Genomic DNA, 22,719 nt, shown 5'->3' with positions numbered 1-22,719 from the left:
GCTGTTTCAAAAACGTAAGACTGTGGGGACGGGGGGGACTGTCCAGTGAATAGTATTTTCTTAGCGCTCAGTCTGGAAGTTATGCCGCAAGCCTGGGGTTATCCCAGGCAAAGATGATGCTAAGCTTTCCTTTAAGAAGGTGTCCTGTGGTTTATTAAAACAGCTATTATTGGAAAACAATTATGTCTTTAGGGAAATTACTCTTCATATTGTTACTTGTAACATCAACTGTGCTAAAAATAAACAGGCAAAAGAGAGAAACATAAGATACTAAAATGGTAATAATGACTACCTCCAAGTGGTATGATTATAGGTGATCTAAAATTTTTATTAACCTTATTTTTCTAATGAGCATGCATTACTTTTATAATAAAATTAATAAATGTTATTTAAAGGTTATTACCTGTAACTCCCCTTGCCACCAGCCACTTGTATTTTTCTTTAGAATTAATATTAACTGTCCTGGTGCAAGGCTAAGCTGTTCAGAACCAGAAGCCACATATGCTGAAGTTACTTGAGCAATCTCTGAAAAGAAGAAAAATAAGAAACTGAATTCAAGACTACTAAACACTTCAGTAGCTTTTCAGCTTCATTATTATACATACCAGGTTTCTTGTTTGATGTTCCAGATTTGCTAGCACTCCCAAAATCCTGTAAGGAAAAGATATACTGTTTTATCCTTTTCCAACAATCCAGATGTAAAAGTACAAAGGCTATGAGGAACTAGAGATTTCTAATTCCCAGGGTCCTTGTTTCTTTCAAGTAAGAGCAAAATAATGATTAACCTTACATTAATCAAATAAACTAAGAATCCAACACTTATGGGGAGATCTGGTTCTGACAGAATACATTAAATACAAGTAGCTGATGTTGGCATCCACTGACTCAACAGGAATAGCTCATATTCTGAATCTTTCCTGAATATTAAACGTAAACACAAATACATTTCATTTATCCATGTGGTTAGAATCAATGTCTACCACATAAAACAAATGTGCTCTGGGTATGTTAAGGCATATGTGAGTTTAGCTCCTGCTGCATACAAGGTAGTATTTTAAATTTTTTGTCATGTTCCTCCTGAACTTGACCTAAGAACAAAAATCGCATGATACCCCAGCAACTATGACCTGTTTGACTTTATAGGATGAGCAAGACGAGGGAAGCAGTTAAATTTCCTTTTCTCTTAGTGAACACAGCTGTAGTAAAAGTACCCAAGCAGAGTTGATGGCAGTCAACAGCTAACATTTTTTGAGTACTTACTATGTAACAGGTAGTGTTGCAAGAATTTTACATATATTCACCTAATTTTTGCAATAACACTATTAATTAGGATTATCCCCATATTACAGAGAAGGAAAGTGCAACACAGAAAGGTGAAGTAACATACCCAAGGTCACCTAGGCTCTAAGTGGCAGAGCCAGAAGCCAACCTAAGCAGTCTCAGTGGTTCTCAATGTGTGGTCTGTGGATCCCTGGGGGCAGTCCTTCCAGCCCCTTTCAGGGGTCTGGAAGATAAAAACTACTTTCATAACAGTACTAGGACATTATTATTTGCCTCTTTTGCTGTACTGACATTTACACTGGTGGGTAAAACTGCTGATGTCTTAGCACAAATCACAGCAGTGGTGCCAAATAATACTAGTAGTCGTAATACTCGTCACAGCCACAGGCTCACAGGGAAACAAGGCCGGTTTCACTGAAGCATGTCCTTGATCAGGCAGTAAAAATTTTACTAAATCCTAATCCTCAGATACACATCTTTTCAAGAGTCTGCGTGACGAAATGAAGTGTGCCCAAAGCACTTCTGCTGCATACTGAAGTACAAGGGTTGTCTCACGGAAAAGCCTTAGGTGATTAAATTGTGTCCTAAACTAGATTTTTCATGGAACAGCGTTTTTATGTGAAAACATGACTAATGACAAATTATTCAGACTTGAGATTTAGCAGACATTTGCTCAAAGATGGATGAAGTAAACCTGTCCCTTCAAGTTGAAGAGCTGACAGGATTTCTGCCAACAATAAAACTCAAGCTTTCAAGGGAAAACTGGTATCTACCACCATGAGCTTGACCGCTTCAAAGTACTTCAGGACTTTCCTATGTTAACAAATGTGATTTACTTTTTAGTGAAGTATGGTTGATTTACAATGCTGTGTTCATTTCTGTTGTACAGCAGTGATTCAGTTATACATATATATTCTTTTTTTAACATTTTTCCCATTATGGTTTATCATAGGATTTTAAAAAAATTAATTAATTTTATTTATTTATTTGGCTGCGTTGGGTCTTCCTTGCTGTGCGCAGGCTTTCTCTAGTGGCGGCAAGCGGGGCTACTCTTTGTCTAGGCGCGCGGGCTTCAGTAGTTGTGGCTCTCAGGCTCTAGAGCACAGGCTTAGTAGTTGTGGTGCACGGGCTTAGTTGCTCCGTGGCATGTGGGATCTTCCCGGACCAGGGCTCGAACCTGTGTCCCCTGCATTGGCAGGTGGATTCTTAACCACTGTGCCACCAGGGAAGTCCCTATCATAGGATATTGAATACAGTTCCCTGTACTATACAGTCGGACCTTGTTATGTATCCACTCTATATACAGTGGCTTACATCTGCTAACCCCAACCTCCTAACTCCATCCCTCCTGCAACCCCCTCCCCTTTGGCAACCACAAGTCTGTTCTCTATGTCCGTGAGTCTGTTTCTGTTTCATAGATAGGTTCATTTGTGTTATATTTTAGATTCCACATATAAATGATACCATATGGTATTTATCTTTCTCTTTCTGACTTACTTCACTTAGTATGATAATCTCTAGTTGCAATCTCTAGTTGCATCCATGTTGCTGCAAATGGCATTATTCCATTCTTTTTTGACTGAGTAGAATTCCATTCCATACATACATACTTATATATATGTATATATGCCACATATTTTTTATCCACTCATCTGCTGATGGACATTTAGGTTGCTGCCATGTCTTACCCATTGTGAACAGTGCTGCTATGAACACAAGGGTACATGTATCTTTTTTCTTGTAATTTTTATTGGAGTATAGTTGATTTACAATGTTGTGTTAGTTTCTGCTGTACAGCAAAGTGAATCAGTTATACATATACATACATCCTTTTTTTTTTTTACATTCTTTTCCATATGGGTCATTACAGAGTATTGAGTAGAGTCCCCTGTTCCCAGTAGGTCCTTATTAGTTGTCTATTTTATATATAGTAGTGTATATATGTCAATCCCAATCTCCCAATTTATCCCTCCCCCTGCATGTATCTTTTTGAATTACAGTTTTGTCTGGATATATGCCCAGGAGTGGGATTGCAGGATCATATGGTAATTCGATTTTTAGTTTTCTGAGGAACTTCCCCATACTGTTCTCCATAGTGGCTGAATCAATTTACATTCCCACCAACAGTGTAGGAGGGTTCCATTTTCTCCACACCCTCTTCAGAATTTGTTACCTGTAGACTTTTTAATGATGGCCATTCTGACCAGTGTAAAGTGGTATTTCATTGCAGTTTTGATTTGCAATTCTTTAATAATTAGCAATGCTGAGCATGTTTTCATATGAGTATTGGCCATCTGTATTTCTTCTTTGGAGAAATGTCTATTTAAGTCTTCTCCCCATTTTTTGATTGAGTTGTTGGTTTTTGTTGTTGAGTTGTATGAGCTGTTTGTATATATTGGAAATTAAGCCCTTTTCTGTTGAATTGTTTGCAAATATTTTCTGCCATTCTGTAGGTTGTCTTTTCATTTTGTTTATGGTTTCCCTTGCTGTGCAAAAGTCTGTAAGGTGGATTAGGTCCCATTTGTTTATTTTTGTTTTTATCTTTATTGCTTTGGGAGACTGACCTAAGAAAACATTGGTATGATTAATGTCAGAGAATGTTTTGCCTGTGATCTCTTCAAGGAGTTTTATGGTGTCATGTCTTATGTTTCAGTCTTTAAGCCACAAATGTGATTTTCTTAATATTATATGATGAAATGTAGGAATATGGGGATTATTTGCATAATTCAGTGATTCAATATTTCCCAAATGACCAATGAATGGTGTTATCATATTCAGTGTGCAAAACAGACTGGTGAATTTAATGTTACAGTAAGAAATGTTCACTGATATGGCTTCAGATTCCATGTTGCAACAACCAACCTACAACCAACCTACAACAATTTAGCACTTCTCAAGTTTTGATGCAGTAATATCAAAGAAGAGTATCTGCAGATATCTGCAAATGTTATTAACACATTTCTGTTTCCTCTCATATATGCGTGAGGGTGAATTTTCTTCATATACTTCAACCAAAAGAATATACCATTCTTTTCACTAAACTTTTTTGGTGAGGGAGGAATACATAGTTGTTTTTCATTAAAAGCATGTTATTTGGGGCTTCCCTGATGGTGCAGTGGATAAGAATCTGCCTGCCAATGCAGGGGACGTGGGTTTGATCTCTAGTCCAGGAAGATCCCACATGCCTTGGAGCAACTAAGCCCATGCACCACAACTATTGAGCCTGCACTCGAGAGCCCATGAGCCACAACTACTGAAGTCCGTGTGCCTAGAGCCTGTGCTCTGCAACAAGAGAAGCCACCACAATGAGAAGACCACACACCACAAATGAAGAGTAGCCCCCACTCACCGCCAACTAGAGAAAGCCCACGTGCAGCAACGAAGACCCAACACAGCCAAAAATAAATAAATAAATAAAATAAAGACAATCCTGCAGCCTGTGGAACAAAAAACCACATTCACAGAAAGATAGACAAGATGAAAACGCAGAGGGCTATATACCAGATGAAGGAGCAAGATAAAAGCCTAGAAAAACAACTAAATGAAGTGGAGATAGGCAACTTTCCAGAAAAGGAATTCAGAATAATGATAGTGATGATGATCCAGGACCTCAGAAAAAGAATGGAGGCAAAGATCAAGTAGATGCAAGAAACGTTTAACAAAGACCTAGAAGAATTAAAGAACAAACAAACAGAGATGAACAATACAATAACTGAAAAGAAAACTACACTAGAAGGAATCAACAGCAGAATAACTGAGGCAGGAGAACGGATAAGTGACCTGGAAGACAGAATGTTGGAATTCACTGCTGCTGAACAGAATAAAGAAAAAAGAATGAAAAGAACTGGAAACAGCCTAACAGACCTCTGAGACAACACTAAATGCAACAACATTTGCATTATACGGGACCCAGAAGGAGAAGAGAGAGAGAAAGGACCCGAGAAAACATTTGAAGAGATTATAGTCGAAAACTTCCCTAACGTGGGAAAGGAAATAGCCACGCAAGTCCAGGAAGCACAGAGAGTCCCATATAGGATAAACCCAAGGAGAAACATGCCGAGACACATAGTAATCAAATTGGCAAAAATTAAAGACAAAGAAAAATTATTGAAAGCAGCAAGGGAAAAATGACAAATAATATATAAGGGAACTCCCATAAGGTTAACAGCTGATTTCTCAGCAGAAACTCTACAAGCTAGAAGGGAGTGGCATGATATACTTAAAATGATGAAAGGGAAGAACCTACAACCAAGATTACTCTACCTGGCAAGGATCTCATTCAGATTTGATGGAGAAATCAAAAGTTTTACAGACAAGCAAAAGCTAAGAGAATTCAGCACCACCAAATCAGCTCTACAACAAATGCTAAAGGAACTTCTCTACGTGGGAAACACAACAGAAGAAAAGGACCTACGAAAACAAGCCCAAAACTATTAAGAAAATGGTAACAGGAACATACATATCAATAATTACCTTAAATGTGAACGGATCAAATGGTCCAACCAAAAGACACAGGCTTGCTGAATGGATACAAAAACAAGACCCATATATATGTTGTCTACAAGAGACCCATTTCAGACCTAGGGACACATACAGACTGAAAGTGAGGGGATGGAAAAAGATATTTCATGCAAATGGAAATCAATTAAGCTGGAGTAGCAATCCTCCTATCAGATAAAATAGACTTTAAAATAAAGAATGTTACAAGAGACAAGGAAGGACACTACATAATGATCAAGGGATCAATCCAAGGAGAAGATATAACAATTATAAATATATATGCACCCAACATAGGAGCACCTCAATACATAAGGCAACTGCTAACAGCTATAAAAGAGGAAATCGACAGTAACACAGCAATAGTGGGGGACTTCAACACCTCACTTACACCAATGGACAGATCATCCAAACAGAAAATTAATAAGGGAGCACAAGCTTTAAATGACACAATAGACCAGATAGATTTAATTGATATTTACAGGACATTCCATCCAAAAACAGCAGATTACACTTTCTTCTCAAGTGCGCATAGAACATTCTCCAGGACAGATCACATCTTGGGTCACAAATCAAGCCTCAGTAAATTTAAGAAAATTGAAATCATATCAAGCATCTTTTCTGACCACAACGCTATGAGATTAGAAATCAATTACAGGGAAAAAAACACAAACACATGGAGGCTAAACAATACGTTACTAAATAACCAAGAGATCACTGAAGAAATCAAAGAGGAAATCAAAAAATACCTAAAAACAAATGACAACGAAAACACGATGATCCAAAACCTATGGGATGGCAGCCGCATAGCACAGGGAGATCAGCTCGGTGCTTTGTGACTGCCTGGAGGGGTGGGATAGGGAGGGTGGGAGGGAGGGAGACGCAAGAGGGAGGAGATATGAGAACATATATATATGCATAACTGATTCACTTTGTTATAAAGCAGAAACTAACACACCATTGCAAAGCAATTATACTCCAATAAAGATGTAAAAAAAAACACAAAAAACAAAACATATGGGATGCATCAAAAGCAGTTCTAAGAGGGAAGTTTATAACTATACAATTGTACCTCAAGAAACAAGAAAAATCTCAAATAAACAATCTAACCTTACACCTAAAGGAACTAGAGAAAGAAGAAGAAAGAAAACCCAAGTAAAAGCAGAGCTGGAGGAATCAGACTCCCTGACTTCAGACTATACTACAAAGCTATAGTAATCAAGAAAATATGGTACCGGCACAAACATATAGATCAATGGAGCAGGATAAAAAGCCCAGAGACAAACCCACGCACATATGGTCAACTAATCTATGACAAAAGAGGCAAGGATATACAATGGAGAAAAGACAGTCTCTTCAATAAGTGGTACTGGGAAAACTGGACAGCTACATGTAAAAGAAAGAAACTAGAACACTCCCTAACATCACACACAAAAATAAACTCAAAATGGATTAGAGACCTAAATGTAAGACTGGACATTATAAAACTCTTAAAGGAAAACATAGGAGTAACACTCTTTGACATCAATCATAACAAGATCTTTTTTGATCCACCTCCTAGAGTAATGGAAATAAAAACAAAAATAAACAAATGGGACCTAATGAAACTTCAAAGTTTTTGCACAGCAAAGGAAACCATAAACAAGATGAAAAGACAACCCTCAGAATGGGAGAAAATATTTGCAAACGAATCAACAGACAAAGGATTAACCTCCAAAATATATAAACAGCTCACACAGCTCAATACTAAAAAAGCAACAACCCAATCCAAAAATGGGCAGAAGACCTAAATAGACATTTCTCCAAAGAAGACATACAGATGGCCAAGAGGCATGTGGAAAGCTGCTCAACCTCACTGATTATTAGAGAAATGCAAATCAAAACTACAATGAGGTAATACCTCACACCAGTTAGAATGGGCATCATCAGAAAATCTACAAACAGCAAATGCTGGAGAGGGTGTGGAGAAAAGGGAACCCTCTTGCACTGTTGGTGGGAATGTAAACTGATACAGCCACTATGGAGAACAGTATGGAGGTTCCTTAAGCAACTAAAAATAGAATTACCATATGATCCAGCAATCCCACTACTGGGCATATACCCTGAGAAAACCATAATTCAAAAAGACACATGCACCCCAATGTTCACTGCAGCACTATTTACAATACCCAGGTCGTGGAAGCAACCTAAATGCCCATCAACAGATGAATGGATAAAGACGATGTGGTACATATATACAATGGAATATTACTCAGCCATAAAAAGGAATGAAACTGGGTTATTTGTTGAGACATAGATGGATCTAGAGACTGTCAAACAGACTGAAGTAAGTGAAGTAAGTCAGAAAGAGAAAAACAAATATCGTATATTAATGCATATATGTGGAACCTAGAAAAATGGTACAGATGAACCAGTGTGCAGGGCAGAAATAGAGACACAGATGTAGAGAACAAATGTATGGACAACACAGGGGGAAAGTGGTGGTGGTATGATGAATTGGGAGATTGGGATTGACATGTATACACTAATATGTATAAAATGGATAACTAATAAGAACCTGCTTATTATTTATATTTATTTATTAAAAAAAAAAAAAAAGGACCAGCAGCCAAGGAGGAAAGAAAAGGATTCTAAGATTGTCAATTCATTAGATTAAACTAAGGTGTTCAAGTCAGTAAGCAAGGGGCTTGGGAGGCTCTAGGATTTTTGTTTTGTGATGTTTTAAAGTTTTTAATATCTTCAGAGCTGAGTTACGTATTTGGTCAATCAATGACAAACCTATAGAACATCTATGATTTCAAGTTCTTAAAATGAAAAAGACTCAAGCCCAAGGAATATTACATAAGGGAATATTTTGGCTAAGACAATCAGGACTTGAGTAATATCTTCCTCTGTTTCTCAAAAATAACAAAATCTACCTTCTGGTTTTGGATGCAGTGTTTTAATTGTAGTCTACATCATTAATACAAGGATGTTAGAAGGGGAAAAATGGTCTTTTTTTTGGGGGGGTAGTAATTTTGCTGGAGTGAACTGAATAAATGGCAATAACTCTTTAGGGAATTTTTAAGAAAAAGGAAATTTTCATGATCAAATTCTGAACTAAGAAAGCAATGTAAGGTACTTTATTCTAAATTAGCACTTTACAATAAGGTAAGCACAAAAGCAAGGATTTTATATTGTTTTCCTAGCTGCAGAAGATTCTATTCAATTCCATGAAATACTAAGGAACAAAGGACTAGTATAACAGAGTGCCTACTACGTGGTAGGCACTGTATAGTAACTTACAGGGCATGTAATCCTCAATGAGGTACTACTATCCTCATTTTTCAAATGAGAAAACTGTGGTTCAGAGAAGTGAAGCAACTTGTCTGAGGTAAAATCCAGATCTGTCTTAATCCAAGGCATGCAATCATCCCACCTCCCCACTGTGACCCCAGGGAGTTAGCTAGTGTCTGATGATGGATATGACACTCAAAAACATATAACCAAATTAATGCTATAAATGCCTTTAGAGATACATATCTTGGTACTTAAAGGAGAGAAAGAGAGAGCGATCTCACAGAGCTGGAAATGGCAAGTTCAGGCTTAGCCTCCTCAGTAGAGAACAGTCTGGACTTCCTTGGCACAGCAGAGTGGCAACCACCCAACCAGAACCCTTCAGCGCTGCCTCAGAGCCCTCAGAGACCAGTAGAGACACATCCCATCAGGACACGGGAGCTAGTTGAGTGTCCCTGAGAAAAGGCTCGGCCCAGCACATTTCTGGCTTCTGCTACGCACACCTGCTTGCTCTGCCTCTTGCCTGGCTCGCCGGCTGCAGCCATCTTATTCACTTGCCACCTTTTTCACTAATGCTGCCACTCTGGGTTTTTCTCAGTTCCTCCAAGCTCTCTCTCCCTCTCCTCCCACCTTAGGGCTACTGCATATGCATCTACCTGCAATGTACTCCAGTCTATCAGGATTTTTAGATGGAATCATCAGAAACCGACTCTGGCTGACTTAAGCCTAAGGGAAATGGAGTGTATTGGGTGGCTCACAGAACTTCCAGGAAGGCTGCAATACGAGGTCTGGAGATTAGGAAGAGACAAAGCAAAGCTGGACAGACAGAACTTCATGCAGAATCACACCCAGAACCAGCCTGAAGAGGGCTCTGTTGCCTTTGCCTCTGAACGCAATGCTCCCTTAGACAAGGATATCCTGGAATCACTGCTCCGAAAACTGAATGTTGCTACCACACTCATTGCCACCTAGAAGAAATTCTCAGCTCTGCTTTTTGGTATCACTAGTTCCTGATTCACTGCCTTGGACAGATGACTCTGACCAAGCCTGGGTCATGTTCCCAAACTCTAACTGCAAGGAAGGCTAGGAAAGTGAGTAGGTGGGCTTTGGAGAAGCCTGCCCCTTACCAAGACTCACACTGTGGTAAGGAATTCAGGAAAGGAATTCAGATGCTAAATAGCCAAGAAGTTCCACCCCTCCTTTCTTCCCCTGATTTGCCTTTTCAAGACTGGCCTCCTTACAGTTCAGGTCTTTGCTGAACCAGCTCCTCAGAGGCCTTCCCTTGACCACCTCATCTTAAAAGATCTTCCGTCTGTAGTTACCTGCACCATGTTTGTTCCTTCACTGTACTTATCACAGTCGATCATCATTTATTTGGACTGTACCTTTCATGAGTACCTTGACTGCTTTGTTCACCTGTTTCCCAGAGCCCCCGACCAAGCCTTACACAGATGCTCTCAGTGAACAGCTGTTGAATGAACGAGTAAGTGCATGAATACTTAAGAAGGCAGAGACTCTACCTGCTTAATTTTCTCTAGATTCAATGCAGCTTTATGTTAAAGGAGTTTCCACACATTACACTGGGAATCAATCGAATTACTTTATAGGCACAGTCACAGTCTTATTAATTAGTACAATACCATGTTCCATTTTGTATTTCCATTATTATTACTATTATTGAGTGGTATTGCTTATCTAATTGGCATGCGATCATGCTATGGATTTTCACTAGGCAGTTTCTGCTCATAATTGGCCACTTTTCTTACCTGAACACATAGAGATTTAAAAATACGTTTGAAAAGGTATATCTTGCTCTCTGTAACAAATCAGGTATAATCTTGTGTGCTATTATATGCCAAGTGTTTTCTTACAGAGAACTTCATAATCAAGATCTAGATGTGGCATTAATGACTAATGACTTCCCGGCTACGTCAGGATCTGAGATCATTAAACCTTTTCAGGAATGCTTCCCCACCATTACGCGGTTAAGTCCCTTAATAGTGCCTTAATTGGGGCTTTTATCGACTGCAGCAGCTCAGTAAATGTTTTTAATTCATCATTAGCTTTACAGTAATGAGTGTAGCCACTCAGTCGCCACTTCCAGCAAGCTGGTTCCTGGCTCCATGCCCCTGGACCTTAAACATGACTCTGGTCTAGTACTTCTCCACCACAAGAATCTGAGACCCTGACGTCTAGAGTCTTATAGATCTTTGCATTTTCCAGAATGTTCAACAGGGGCTTGGACACATGTTAATTATTACTCTGTTGAATGTTGGCTACATGAATTTAGTGGCTATTTTAAAGTCTCTCTTAAATGTGTCTGTGTTCTCTCTCCACACATAATGTAGTGCTTGTAAACACTGTCTATAGAACTGCATCTGGCTCCTTGTCCCACCACCCTGGGAAGTCTAGAGTTTATGCTAAAAGGGCTTATCCCTTCTAAGGGTCCTTATCCCACTCGCAAAATTGTGTACAATATTTTGTGTGTAGGTGAATTTATTCAAGGAGAGGTTGTAATTTTCACCAGCCTCTCTGAGTTAGAAAAGTTTAAGAACTACTGCTCCAGAGGCTTCTAAATCTCAAATTGTCTGTTGGAAGTATAGGTGGAGAAAAATTCTACCTACATGCACACTTCCTCTCTCCCTGTATTCCTAAAAGGGGAGAAGTAGTGCTAACAGTAATGATAATAATAGTAATAATAAACGTTCATTGGACACATACAAAAAAATAAATAAAAAATAAAATAAAGTGGGATAGGTTCTTAAAATGAGGAAAAAAATATATATTTATACATATGTGCTTATGACTTTTATGTGCAAGAGAATATAAATTTTAAAAAAACAGAAAAAAATAAAATAAAATAAAATTTAAAAAAGCAAGTCATTTATGTCATCATATAATGGGTTTAATTTTGTTATTTCAAAATGAATTAATAAATATTTTTTAAATTTCTGTTTTAATTTCTAATATGGAAAGTATTGCTAGATATAATCCATATATTTTCAGAAATGTTGGAGTCCCTAATAATTTTTAAGAATGTAAAAAGTTCCTGAAACCAAAAAGTCTGAGAACTGCTACACTATATCATACTAGTGGTGGGATGAAATGTACCAGGAACTCAGAGTGTGGGCTGGGTCACATTAATGTCAGAGCCTTAAAGATTTAGACTTCTTCCAAGGCAGTCCCTTGTAAGCCTCCCTGAATCCAGACCATTCCCTAACTTCAGTTATCATGCGGCCCAGCCCTATCTATGGCTCTTGTCCTTGGAATTTCATAGAAATAGTTTTGCCCTTATCTCTCTAACAGGATCCCTATAATAAACTACATTTTACTGAAGCTACCTTAAGTGGCTTCCTTGTAACCAAAGCAGCCTGACCAAAACCATATACATGCATCTGTTTTAAATATGAACCCTGATCAACAGGAAAGGAATGCTTCTGTTTCTGTATCAAAATAACTCTACCTCGTGATCTTTTGGTTTGACGTAATTTGATGGAAAAATTCCAGTTCTATCTCCGATACTTCCTGTCCACCATTCTCCATCTTTCTGGGTCACCAATATTTCTTCACCTTCAGTGAAAGTCAAATCTCCAGGTTCGGCACTTGAATACGGATAAAGTGCAATATACTCTGTAGGAAACAAAGCAAAAAGAAACTAGTTTTGGTTGCAAGATTACAGAAGTAAAAAAAAAAAACAAACTGTTGATCTCCAAGATCTTGAGTAATTTTGCTGTAAAAGCCCTTGTGATTTAAGGAAACTTAATGTAAAGAGATGTTAAGGTAGAAAACGGAATGAAGTAATTATTTAATACATCATGTCACAGAGAATAACCCCAAAACTACAAATAGATCAGTATCTTTACAGATAGTCAAGACATGAAAAGTTTTTTTTAACCTTCTTACATATAGTTTAATCTGCTAAATTCTTTTCTCTTTAATTCTTTTACATACAGTTATGGAAATGCCCACTATTCAGCTGACATCAGTACTAGAGGCCAATTTCCATCACAACGGCCCAGCTCCTAGCACAGTGCTTGGCACAGAATAGATGCTCAATAAATATTTGTTCATGAATAACCTTATGGGAAATGTCTGAGTTTTTATACTGGCTTTGTTTTTTTGTTCAGATGATTACTAGTACTTAGAAGAAACAGTCAATGACCAGGTTTTAGAAGTCTCTTTTTCTTTCTTCTAGTACTATTTGTATTTGCTGACATGAAATTTGCTCTGTAGATCATAAACTGGAGATGGCCAGAACCAGTATCCGGAAACTATTTACTATCCACATTCCCATATTATTCAATTTAGCTGACTTCAAAAGATGAAAAATGCTTACAAGGTTAAGGTATGTTGCAACAAGCCAGGTCCTCTCCAAAATGCTCCTCACCACTTTCCTAGGATCATTCCACTGCAGTTATTCCACAGTAAACCTCTGGTTGCAGCCTTGCTGGTGACTTGAGTTCCCTAACCTTTCACAGCTGAGCCTTGGCTCATACCTTTCCCTCTGTCCACCAAGCTTTCTCTTCATCACTAAGCAAGAACCTACTCATTGTTTAAGATGATTCAACATGGTCACCTCTGTGGATTCACAGGTCCTACTCAAAATTATGTTTTTGTTCATTCATTATATAATTTATTACAATTATATACCTAGCCTTCCCATTTTACTGTGAGCACTTGGGAAACTGTATTTTATTCATCCGTGTATATTTCAGGCTCTAGCATACAATCTCTAATGTAGTAGATACTGAATAAACTGTTTAATTTACCATTAAGCTGATTTTCTTGAGCAATATAAACAAAATATACTTAAACTGTTCAACTAATTTTACAGTGAATATATAATTCATTTATAAACCTATACAACTATTAAATAAAAATATTGTCTGAAATAAGGGTGGACATTTTTCAGCACAATATCAAAATTAAGATACTCAAACAACCCAAAGGGCAATAAAAAAATTCTTTGTAATATTTATGATTAAAGTGTATCTTGACTTCAAATCCTACTTAATGATTTATATGGTACACTGTAATTAAAATGCAATTCAGGGGGCTTCCCTGGTGGTGCTGTGGTTGGGAGTCCGCCTGCTGATGGGGGGGATGCGGGTTTGTGCCCCGGTCCAGGAGGGTCCCGCATGCGGCAGAGTGGCTGGGCCCATGAGCCATGGCCGCTGGGCCTGTGTGTCCGGAGCCTGCGCTTCACAATGGGAGAGGCCACAACGGTGAGAGGCCCGCGTACCGCAAAAAAAAAAAAAAAGAAAATGCAATTCAGGGAATTCCCTGGCAGTCCAGTGGTTAGGACTCCACACTCTCACTGCTGAGGGCCCGGGTTCAATCCCTGGTCAGGGAACTAAAAATCCCACAAGCCGCGCAGTAAGGCCAAAAACAAACAAACAAACAAGTGCAATTCATAAACAACTAAATGTACTGAAATTTCCTTATATTCTAAACATCTATAATCTAGATATATAGTAAAAGGAAAACAAAAAACTTCATGTTATCTCACTGCAACACTTATCTATGATCTTATTTATTGAGGCAGTCTATGCTGAATTTTTATAGTACTGATTTTCTAAAAGCGTCAAGTATTTTCAGCTATATATTTTCTATATCCTCAATATTCATGTGAAATAGAGCGGGAGCAGGTTTTCCTAACCTCACTTTAATACTGAAGACACAGAAGTAAGGAGAGTAACAACTGTGGGAAGTCAGTAGCTAATTTGACTTCCATCTAATTTATAAATCGCCAAAAGCTCACCTTCTCCCACTGTACAGGCTGCAGAGGTAGGTTTCTTGTTTACAGCTGCATACAAAGCTTCTGGTCTGCCAAATATACACACAAACAGATTAAAAAAAATAATAAAATAACAAAAAAAGACCAACAAGTAAATAAAAAAGGTGATTTGATGAAAACAGGAGGTTTTAGCAGTGCATTCTTTTTAAGGGCTAAAATTAATTGAAATATTGTCTCAGTACACAGGCTAGAAATACCCTCATATGCAAAATCCTAGTGGATTAAGAACTGCCTACTTACAAACGACTTAATTTTTTAAATCTATTGAGGTAATTTCAATATGATTTATAAATAGTTTTTCAAATGTGAGATATTTTGCCTTTCTAAAGTAACTTAAAAGACATGAGGCATTGGTAAATGGGCAGTTATTTGGTAAAGCACACATGGGACTTGGCTTGGTTTAGAGAAAAATAAGGGCAGTATATAAATTTTACTACTTGTTTAGAGCACAGTACATTTAAAAATATGTAAAAATAACGGGACTTTATTTTTACATTTTGGAACATACATAGCTTTTATTTCCAACTTAACCCAGGAAACTGTTTTCAAAAATCTGGAAAACTGTGGCATTTTAAGAACTAGACATCTGTAGAATACACCAGGGCTCCCCAGGACCTGTGGGTAAATTGTATAGTGAAGCAGTTTGTAGGTTAACAGAGGGGACCCTTACTACAGCTCATGGGCACACTGAATGGACTGCCTTGACGAATTCTCCATTACCGCAGCATTTCGAGTTGCATGCCTTATCTGTTAGAAAAGATCAGTAATTGAATGAAAAGTTAGAAGAAATGCCCTTTAAGGCATTTAAACTTAATCCCTTTGTGTTTAAGTTTTCCTTCTCTGTAAAATGTCATGGAGTTTAAATAAGATAATTACTATAAAGGGTCTAGCACAGTGCCAGCATACACATCAGCTATGTATTATTGTTGTTCCTGTTATTACACACTCTAAATCTAAAATTCCATGTCAGTCTGAAAAGTAAATTTCTGCATTTGAACTGAAAATTGATGTATAGAACCTTAGCACTGAAAGGATTTTTAAAGATTTTTTAGTTTATTATTTTCATTCAACCAATTAAAAAACTAGAGACCAAGCAGGTTACCCCATACAGTCTGGCAAAAATAGCAGAATCAGAACTCAAGGCTCTTGATTTCCAAAGACCCCGTTCCTTTTCAATAAATCATTTTGCTTTTCTATTTAGATCAATTTCCATATAAAACACAAATGATAATTACCCACAGCTATATTAGAGTACTTATTTGTTTGTATTAAAGATGTCTGATGACCTGACTCCCTTACAGACTGGGAAACAAAGGCCAGAGACCTTATCTGGTTTTGTTTTTTGTTCATGCAAAAGTTCATTCATTTGATTGTCCTTTCATTCGCTTCTCTCCTCATTTACTAAGTAAATATGATTGAGCAGCTACTATGCATTAAGATCACACTAGGTATAGAAAAACTGAAAAATGAACAAAAAAGACGTGAATCCCACCCTCCTGGAGTTTATGACCTGATAAGGGATATAGGTAAGAAAGTAAATAACTACAACACAGTGTGTCATGAGCCGTAAGAAACGTGATGTTCAGGGAACTCTGGAGGCCCAGAGATGGGAACGCCTCACTCTGGCAAAGGCGAGGCCCTTGGTATTGATTTGTCTAAATATTGACAATTTACAGTAAATAATAAGGGAGAAACCTCCAAAGGAAATGAAAAATAACTTCTCTAACTGACCTGATGTTAGTACAAAGAAAGCAACAGATCTAAAATCTTAAGCACTTTGAAAACTTTAGGAATCTGAAATAACTAGAATAAAAGATGTTCAAAAATTGGAACAAATCAACTGAGGTATGATTTTTTTCACTCTAGGAATCACCCTTCTGATATCAAACTCAAGCGTAAACTTTTAATTTTCCTGCACAGCCAACTGTACTGTGGCTGACTCATCAGTGAAAATACCAACATCCACGCCTCATGTAAACACACAAAAATGCTTACTCTTGGGCTTCCCTGGTGGCGCAGTGGTTGAGAGTCCGCCTGCCGATGCAGGGGACACGGGTTCGTGCCCCGGTCCGGGAAGATCCCACATGCTGCGTGTGTCCCCCAAAAAAAAAAAAAAAAAAAAATGCTTACTCTTCCCGCCTGACTTCACTCCCAGGGATGATTTTGACGTAAGATTTTGGAAACCATCCTCTTCCTCCATGCACCTCCCCAAACCACCAATTTTCTTGCTGCTCCAAGACAGTAATGATATCATGTTTTGAGAAGTTCAAGTGGTTATCTTTCTTTGCAGTCCAGGAACAAAGGGCCTGTGCTTTTAGGTTTTCTACAACCTGTCCCTGTGAAATCAAAACCACAAAATTAAAAACAAACAAACAAAAAACACAATGGTAACCATGATTTTTGTTTTCTAGTATATAACATACTTACTGTTCAAACAGCAGACCAGTTTGGTGTGGTGGTGACTTAATATCAATGGTGACTTAATCTACTAACCAACTTAAAATTATATATGACAGACAACCACCTGAATAGCCTTCTGTGAAGTTAAAGACCCAACAGCTACCATTCAAGGAAACATCTTGGCACTAAGTATCACAGGTATGGAAGGTAAACCCTGGGTATGCAAGAAGTGTACTCATAGATCCATCAAGTATGTATCACAGAACAAATGAAAAGGGGAACCCTCTCTCTCCTCCAGTTTCCAAAGTCTCCTCACTGCAGTGGATTCTGTTTATTCCACTAGGAATGGAGATGCAGTTGTGATGGGCCTCCCTCCACTTTTCTGTTTTCTGTTTCATAACGTCTTCGTATTCTTATTCATCCTTCTTTCTTTCCTTCTTCTCTCAGAGGAAGGAGTGTTTTCATTTTGTTGATAGGGCTAGCCTCTTTACCTGTGCTCTAAACTTTCTATCATGTCCTCCCACCTTCTAACAATATTTTGTAACACGGTGAATTCTCTTTTGAATCTTTAACTTTCCACTTCTCTATTTACTTCTACTTCTTTAATTCTTAAAAAATATTTTTTTATTTATTTGGCTATACTGGGATCTTAGTTGCTGCATGTGGGATCTTAGGTTGTGGCATTTGGGATCTAGTTCCCTGACCAGGGATTGAACCTGGGCCCTCTGCATTGGGAGTGTGGAGTCTTAACCACTGGACCACCAGGGAAGTTCCCTTACTTCTACTTCTAACTTCCTTAAAGAAAGAACAGTCTTAAACTTGCTTTCCAATTTCACCCCTCAGTCCATTCTAATTTAGCTTCTGTAACCATCACAATACTGAATCTCTTGATAAGATCATTGATAACATCAGAGCCAAAAGCTTCTTGCAAACCCTTACCTTCTCTGATCTCTGAACAGTGCTGACATCACTAAACCCCCTGCAGTTCGTGAAGTTCACTCTCTGGTGATTGATGGGATGGCTCCTCTTTAGTCCAGTCTCCTTCCCTTCGTGTTTTACATGATTTCCCTAATCTTATTTATGCCTATGATTTCTCAAATCTGTATCTTAATTATAACTTTATCTTTTGAGCTCCAGACTTGTAAATCAAGCTGCCTGCTGGGCCTTCCCAGCAGGCTGTCCCTCCTACAAATACCTAAGTTGCACGTCTGAAATGTAATCACTTTTAGAACCCACAAAACCCACTCCTCTGGTACTGCCATTCTCTCAGTTACTCAAGCTAAAGACCCTGAAGAGGTATGTTTAACTCCAACTTCTTCCTCACTCTTCACATTCAATGAATTGCCAATTTTATGTTGATTCCTAACACTCTTTTAAGTCCATCTCCTCTTCTATATATTTTCATTACTGGTTCACATCATCTGTTACTTAGCTATTGTAATATCCTCCCTTTCTTGGTCTCCTCCCTTTGCTTCCTTCCACTAATCTGGCCTCTACACTACTGCCAGAGTTATCCTTCTAAAATATACACTTCAACTCTCCTCTTAAAAACCTTCATGGGCTTTCCACTGCCAGTTGCTTAGCATGGTATTAAATGCTTCACAAATAAACCTCAACCTCTCTCTCCAACTTCACTTAACCATTTCTTCATGAATCCTGTACTCTAGCCACACTATAAACAATACTTGCTTCCTATAAACTCCTCTTGTTAACATGCCTCAGTGACTTTTCCCAAATTGTTCTTTCACAGGAATAACTTTCCTTCTTTGTCTGGTGAAAGCTTGCTCATTTTTGAAGGTTCGACTGAAATGCCTTACCTATTGTGAAGCCTGCTTCAATTCCCACAGATTGAATTGAAATGCTCTCTCCTATACCCCTCAAGATTTCATAAAATATCTTTATTACAACACTTCTCATACAGTTATTTATTTATATGTTTGTCTTCATTAAATTGACTTCTTAATGGCAGAGGTTTTTTTTTTTTTCCATTAAATTTCTAGCACATAATAAATGCCTGGAACCTGTGGTCACACAATAAACATTTTTTGAGTGAAGGACTCTATTCTGACGAAGTCTGCAATTTCTTTTTAATAATGTTAATGTAACAATGCTGGCATCTCGGTTACATCTAAACGAGAGGCTAAACATATATATAACACAGTTCTCACACAAATGACGTACTTAAGGAAAACACAAACAAAAAAACCCCAAGCCCAAGCTCTTCTTACAATAACTACAAATTAAGACTATAATCAGATTTGTAAAAATGATATTTTGAGCTCAGAAACCTTAGCTGGTAGCAACTTGCTACTATGAGAATAAATTGTTGGGAAACCTCTAATAATTTCTTCAACCTCGTATCACATATGAATGGTAAGAAAAGAAACTAAATGATACAAACTTTGGTTAGATGAGTAAATGATGGCCTTGTACAAAAATCTTCATTCTATTTTATGTGAACGAGGAGCAATGTCAAAGAATAAAACACAAGAAAATTAAAGATACATACCTGTCCGTGAATAGGTGATGTAGATACAGGGGACACAGTGCGAGTAAAAGCTGATTTTTTCTGCCATGATGTGTTAACAGTTAGGCTTGAAAACGATATGTTTTGATAATCAGTCACTGATGCTGGTTGATTTGAAGAAAGTGATCTATAAATATAACAATATGACAAAAGTATACTTAATTGTTCAGAATCTAATGAAGTACTACCAATTTATCTATTTGTATATAATATACATTGTGTTGAAACACAACCTGGGCAAAAAACAAAATTTATGAACTACTGACCCATGTTTTTATTTACTAAACTTCAGCATTAAATTTGGAACAAAAGGTACTCTTAGAGAGTCCAGGGTAGATTACAATATGATTAAGTAGCAGGTTGACACAAATACATATTAGGTGTTCACACATTTGCAGAGACGTGTAAACTCCATTATTAGCTAAAAACTTACTCAGAAGTTGAGGTAGCAGATAAAGACACTGTAGGAGGAAGTAAGGCCTTCTTAGGCGACACAGATTTTTCAGACGTTATTTTTTCTACATAGTTGCATGGAAACCAGCCAAAATTTCCTTGAAAACTACCATAAAGCCAACCAGGTTCTCCTACGGTTTTTTCATCAACCTATGGAAACAAAAAGTAGGGTTAACAGTGGTTAGAAAGCCACTTATTTACAAAGGAAAGAGATGCAGACCACTGTCCAGCAACCTAATTTTCAGAATTAAGTCTGTCTAACTAAACAGCTAAAGCACTTTCTACAGTAGATTATTATCTCTAATGATGGACAAGGTGCCTTTTTAAATTTAAATTTTTAATTTTATCCAAGTTAATACATAAAAATAGTTTACATTCCTATCAGAGTCTTTTTGAACTCTCTAGGAGAAACAGAAAACTTTTTCTGAATACTATTTTCCAGCTGGTAAAACACAGAGGAGATTTATAGTTTCATTTCTTCTCCCAGACATTTCCCTCCTATAGTCTGGATGGCATCCTCTGTCCTCACAGCACCCCTTCTTCTGCTTTTTGGTCCTTTGTCCTTTAAACACTGATGATACCTCAAGTTTTATCACTGGCTCTCTTACTTCATACTATACTCTTCTGGAAGAGGCCCACTCACTTCTATAGTGATCAGTTCTTTATACGATATATTTGCAGAACTGACTTCTTTTTTCTAATGGGATAAGCCTGTACTTTCAACTACTTCCCAGATACCTTCAACTGGATGATCCACAAGAACTTCCAACTCAAGTCTAAGATTGAACTTGTTTTCTTCCCCAGTCTACTCCTTCTCCTAAATTCCTGTATCTCTGTTATTCTTACCATCACAGACTTAGTCATTCTAAATAAAAAAATCTTTGGATAGGGAGGGTGGGAGGGAGGGAGATGCAAGAGGGAAGAGATATGGGGACATATGTATAACTGATTCACTTTGTTATAAAAGCAGAAACTAACACACCATTGTAAAGCAATTATACTCCAATAAAGATGTAAAAAAAAAAAAATCTTTGGCTCTTACCTCTCTTACACTTCCATATCCAAACTGTGTTGATTTTGCTTCTAAAAGCTCTTTCGAATTTTTTTTTTTCAACCCTACCCTCCTAACTTACTTCAGGCCTTTTTCATTTCACACCTAGATTACTGTAATCTTTACTCATCCTTCAAGATTCTGTTAACTGCCCCCAAACTAGGTCAGAGTTATCTCATACATACTGTCATGAGATAGCATGCATTATCATACTGTGTGATTCTTTATTTACATGTATCTCTTCCATTTGTCTGTGAGCCTTTTAATTGATACCCATTGCCCAGCATAATACATATTTGCTTAATTCATTGAATAAATATGCCAACTATGTCTCTGTTCTCCACTCCATTTTCTACACTTTTTAGATAACCTTTCTAAAATAGATTTGACAGTGTTTTACCGATCAAAATCATGTAGAATTTGTATGGTGATTCCATATCCATTAAGATTTTTAAAAACACTTTTTTTGAGGTGTAATTAGTATATTATAAATTTCACATTTAAGGTATTAAATGTGATAAGTTTTGACATACGTATACAGTTGTGAAAAATCACACAACCAAGATAATAAACATATCTATCAACCCAAAATGTCTCCTTTTGCTCTACTGAAAGCACTCCCTCCCACTCCTCCACTTGACCCACACCCCATCTCCAGGAAGACACTGGTCTGCTTTTTGTCATTATAAATTAGTCTGCATGCTCTAGAACTTTATATAAATAAAATCACACAATATACATCCCTTTCTGGGGGGTCTGACTTTTACTCGGCCTATTATTTATTATTATTTTGAGATCCATCCATGTTGTAGTGAATGTGAATAGTTCATTTCATTTTATTGTTGAGTAATATTACATTGTATGATGTACCACAATTTGTCTGTTTACCTACTGATGGAAGATTGAATTGTTTCCAGTTTCTGGCTATTACAAATAAAGCTGCTATAAACATTTGTCTTTGTATGTTTGGACATATGCTTTCAATTCTCTCGAGTAAAGATCTAGGAGTGACAGGGCTGGCTCATATGGTAGATGCATGTTTAACTTATTTTACTGATAATAATGACTTTATTGAGATATAATTCACCATACAATCCTCCCATTTAAAGTACACAAATCAATGGATTTTAGTATATTCACTTATGCAACCATTATCACAATCAATTATAGAACCTTCTCTATTAAAAAGAAACCTTGTACTATGTTGTATCTAACAGTCTAAGAAACCCTTGAGCAGCCCAAAGCTGTAAGGATTTTCTCCAATGTCTTTTTCTAGAAGTTCTACAGTTCTAGGTTTTACATTTCAGGATTTACCTCTGATCTATTTTGAGTTAACTTTCATATATGTTGTAAGGAATAAATCAAAATTCATTTTTGTGCATATGGATATCCAAATGTTCCAATGTCATTTGCTTTTTAGAAAAGACTAGGATTTCC

The 22,719-nt window shown here is 37.4% G+C and overlaps 1 protein-coding gene across 6 annotated transcripts in view; it reads right to left on the bottom strand.

Annotated features, from left to right (window-relative positions):
• Window positions 1–22,719, bottom strand: part of ITSN2 (intersectin 2) — a 156,560-nt gene that overhangs the window by 42,554 nt on the left and 91,287 nt on the right. For all 6 annotated transcript variants that reach the window (XM_024764421.1, XM_024764422.1, XM_024764419.1 and 3 more), the window contains exons 20-26: window positions 20,212–20,381; window positions 19,761–19,905; window positions 16,982–17,187; window positions 14,816–14,880; window positions 12,518–12,684; window positions 606–651; window positions 404–525 (exon numbers count right to left, since the gene is read on the bottom strand). In XM_024764421.1, the coding sequence (XP_024620189.1) occupies window positions 404–525; window positions 606–651; window positions 12,518–12,684; window positions 14,816–14,880; window positions 16,982–17,187; window positions 19,761–19,905; window positions 20,212–20,381 (921 nt within the window). The remainder of the gene's footprint in view (window positions 1–403; window positions 526–605; window positions 652–12,517; window positions 12,685–14,815; window positions 14,881–16,981; window positions 17,188–19,760; window positions 19,906–20,211; window positions 20,382–22,719) is intronic.

The sequence above is a fragment of the Neophocaena asiaeorientalis genome, unplaced genomic scaffold (assembly GCF_003031525.2).
Source record: "Neophocaena asiaeorientalis asiaeorientalis breed wild unplaced genomic scaffold, Neophocaena_asiaeorientalis_V1.1 scaffold345, whole genome shotgun sequence".
In the NCBI taxonomy this organism is placed as follows: domain Eukaryota; kingdom Metazoa; phylum Chordata; class Mammalia; order Artiodactyla; family Phocoenidae; genus Neophocaena; species Neophocaena asiaeorientalis.
Note: the sequence above shows the minus strand (reverse complement) of the source record. Positions and strands in the feature narration are given on the sequence as shown.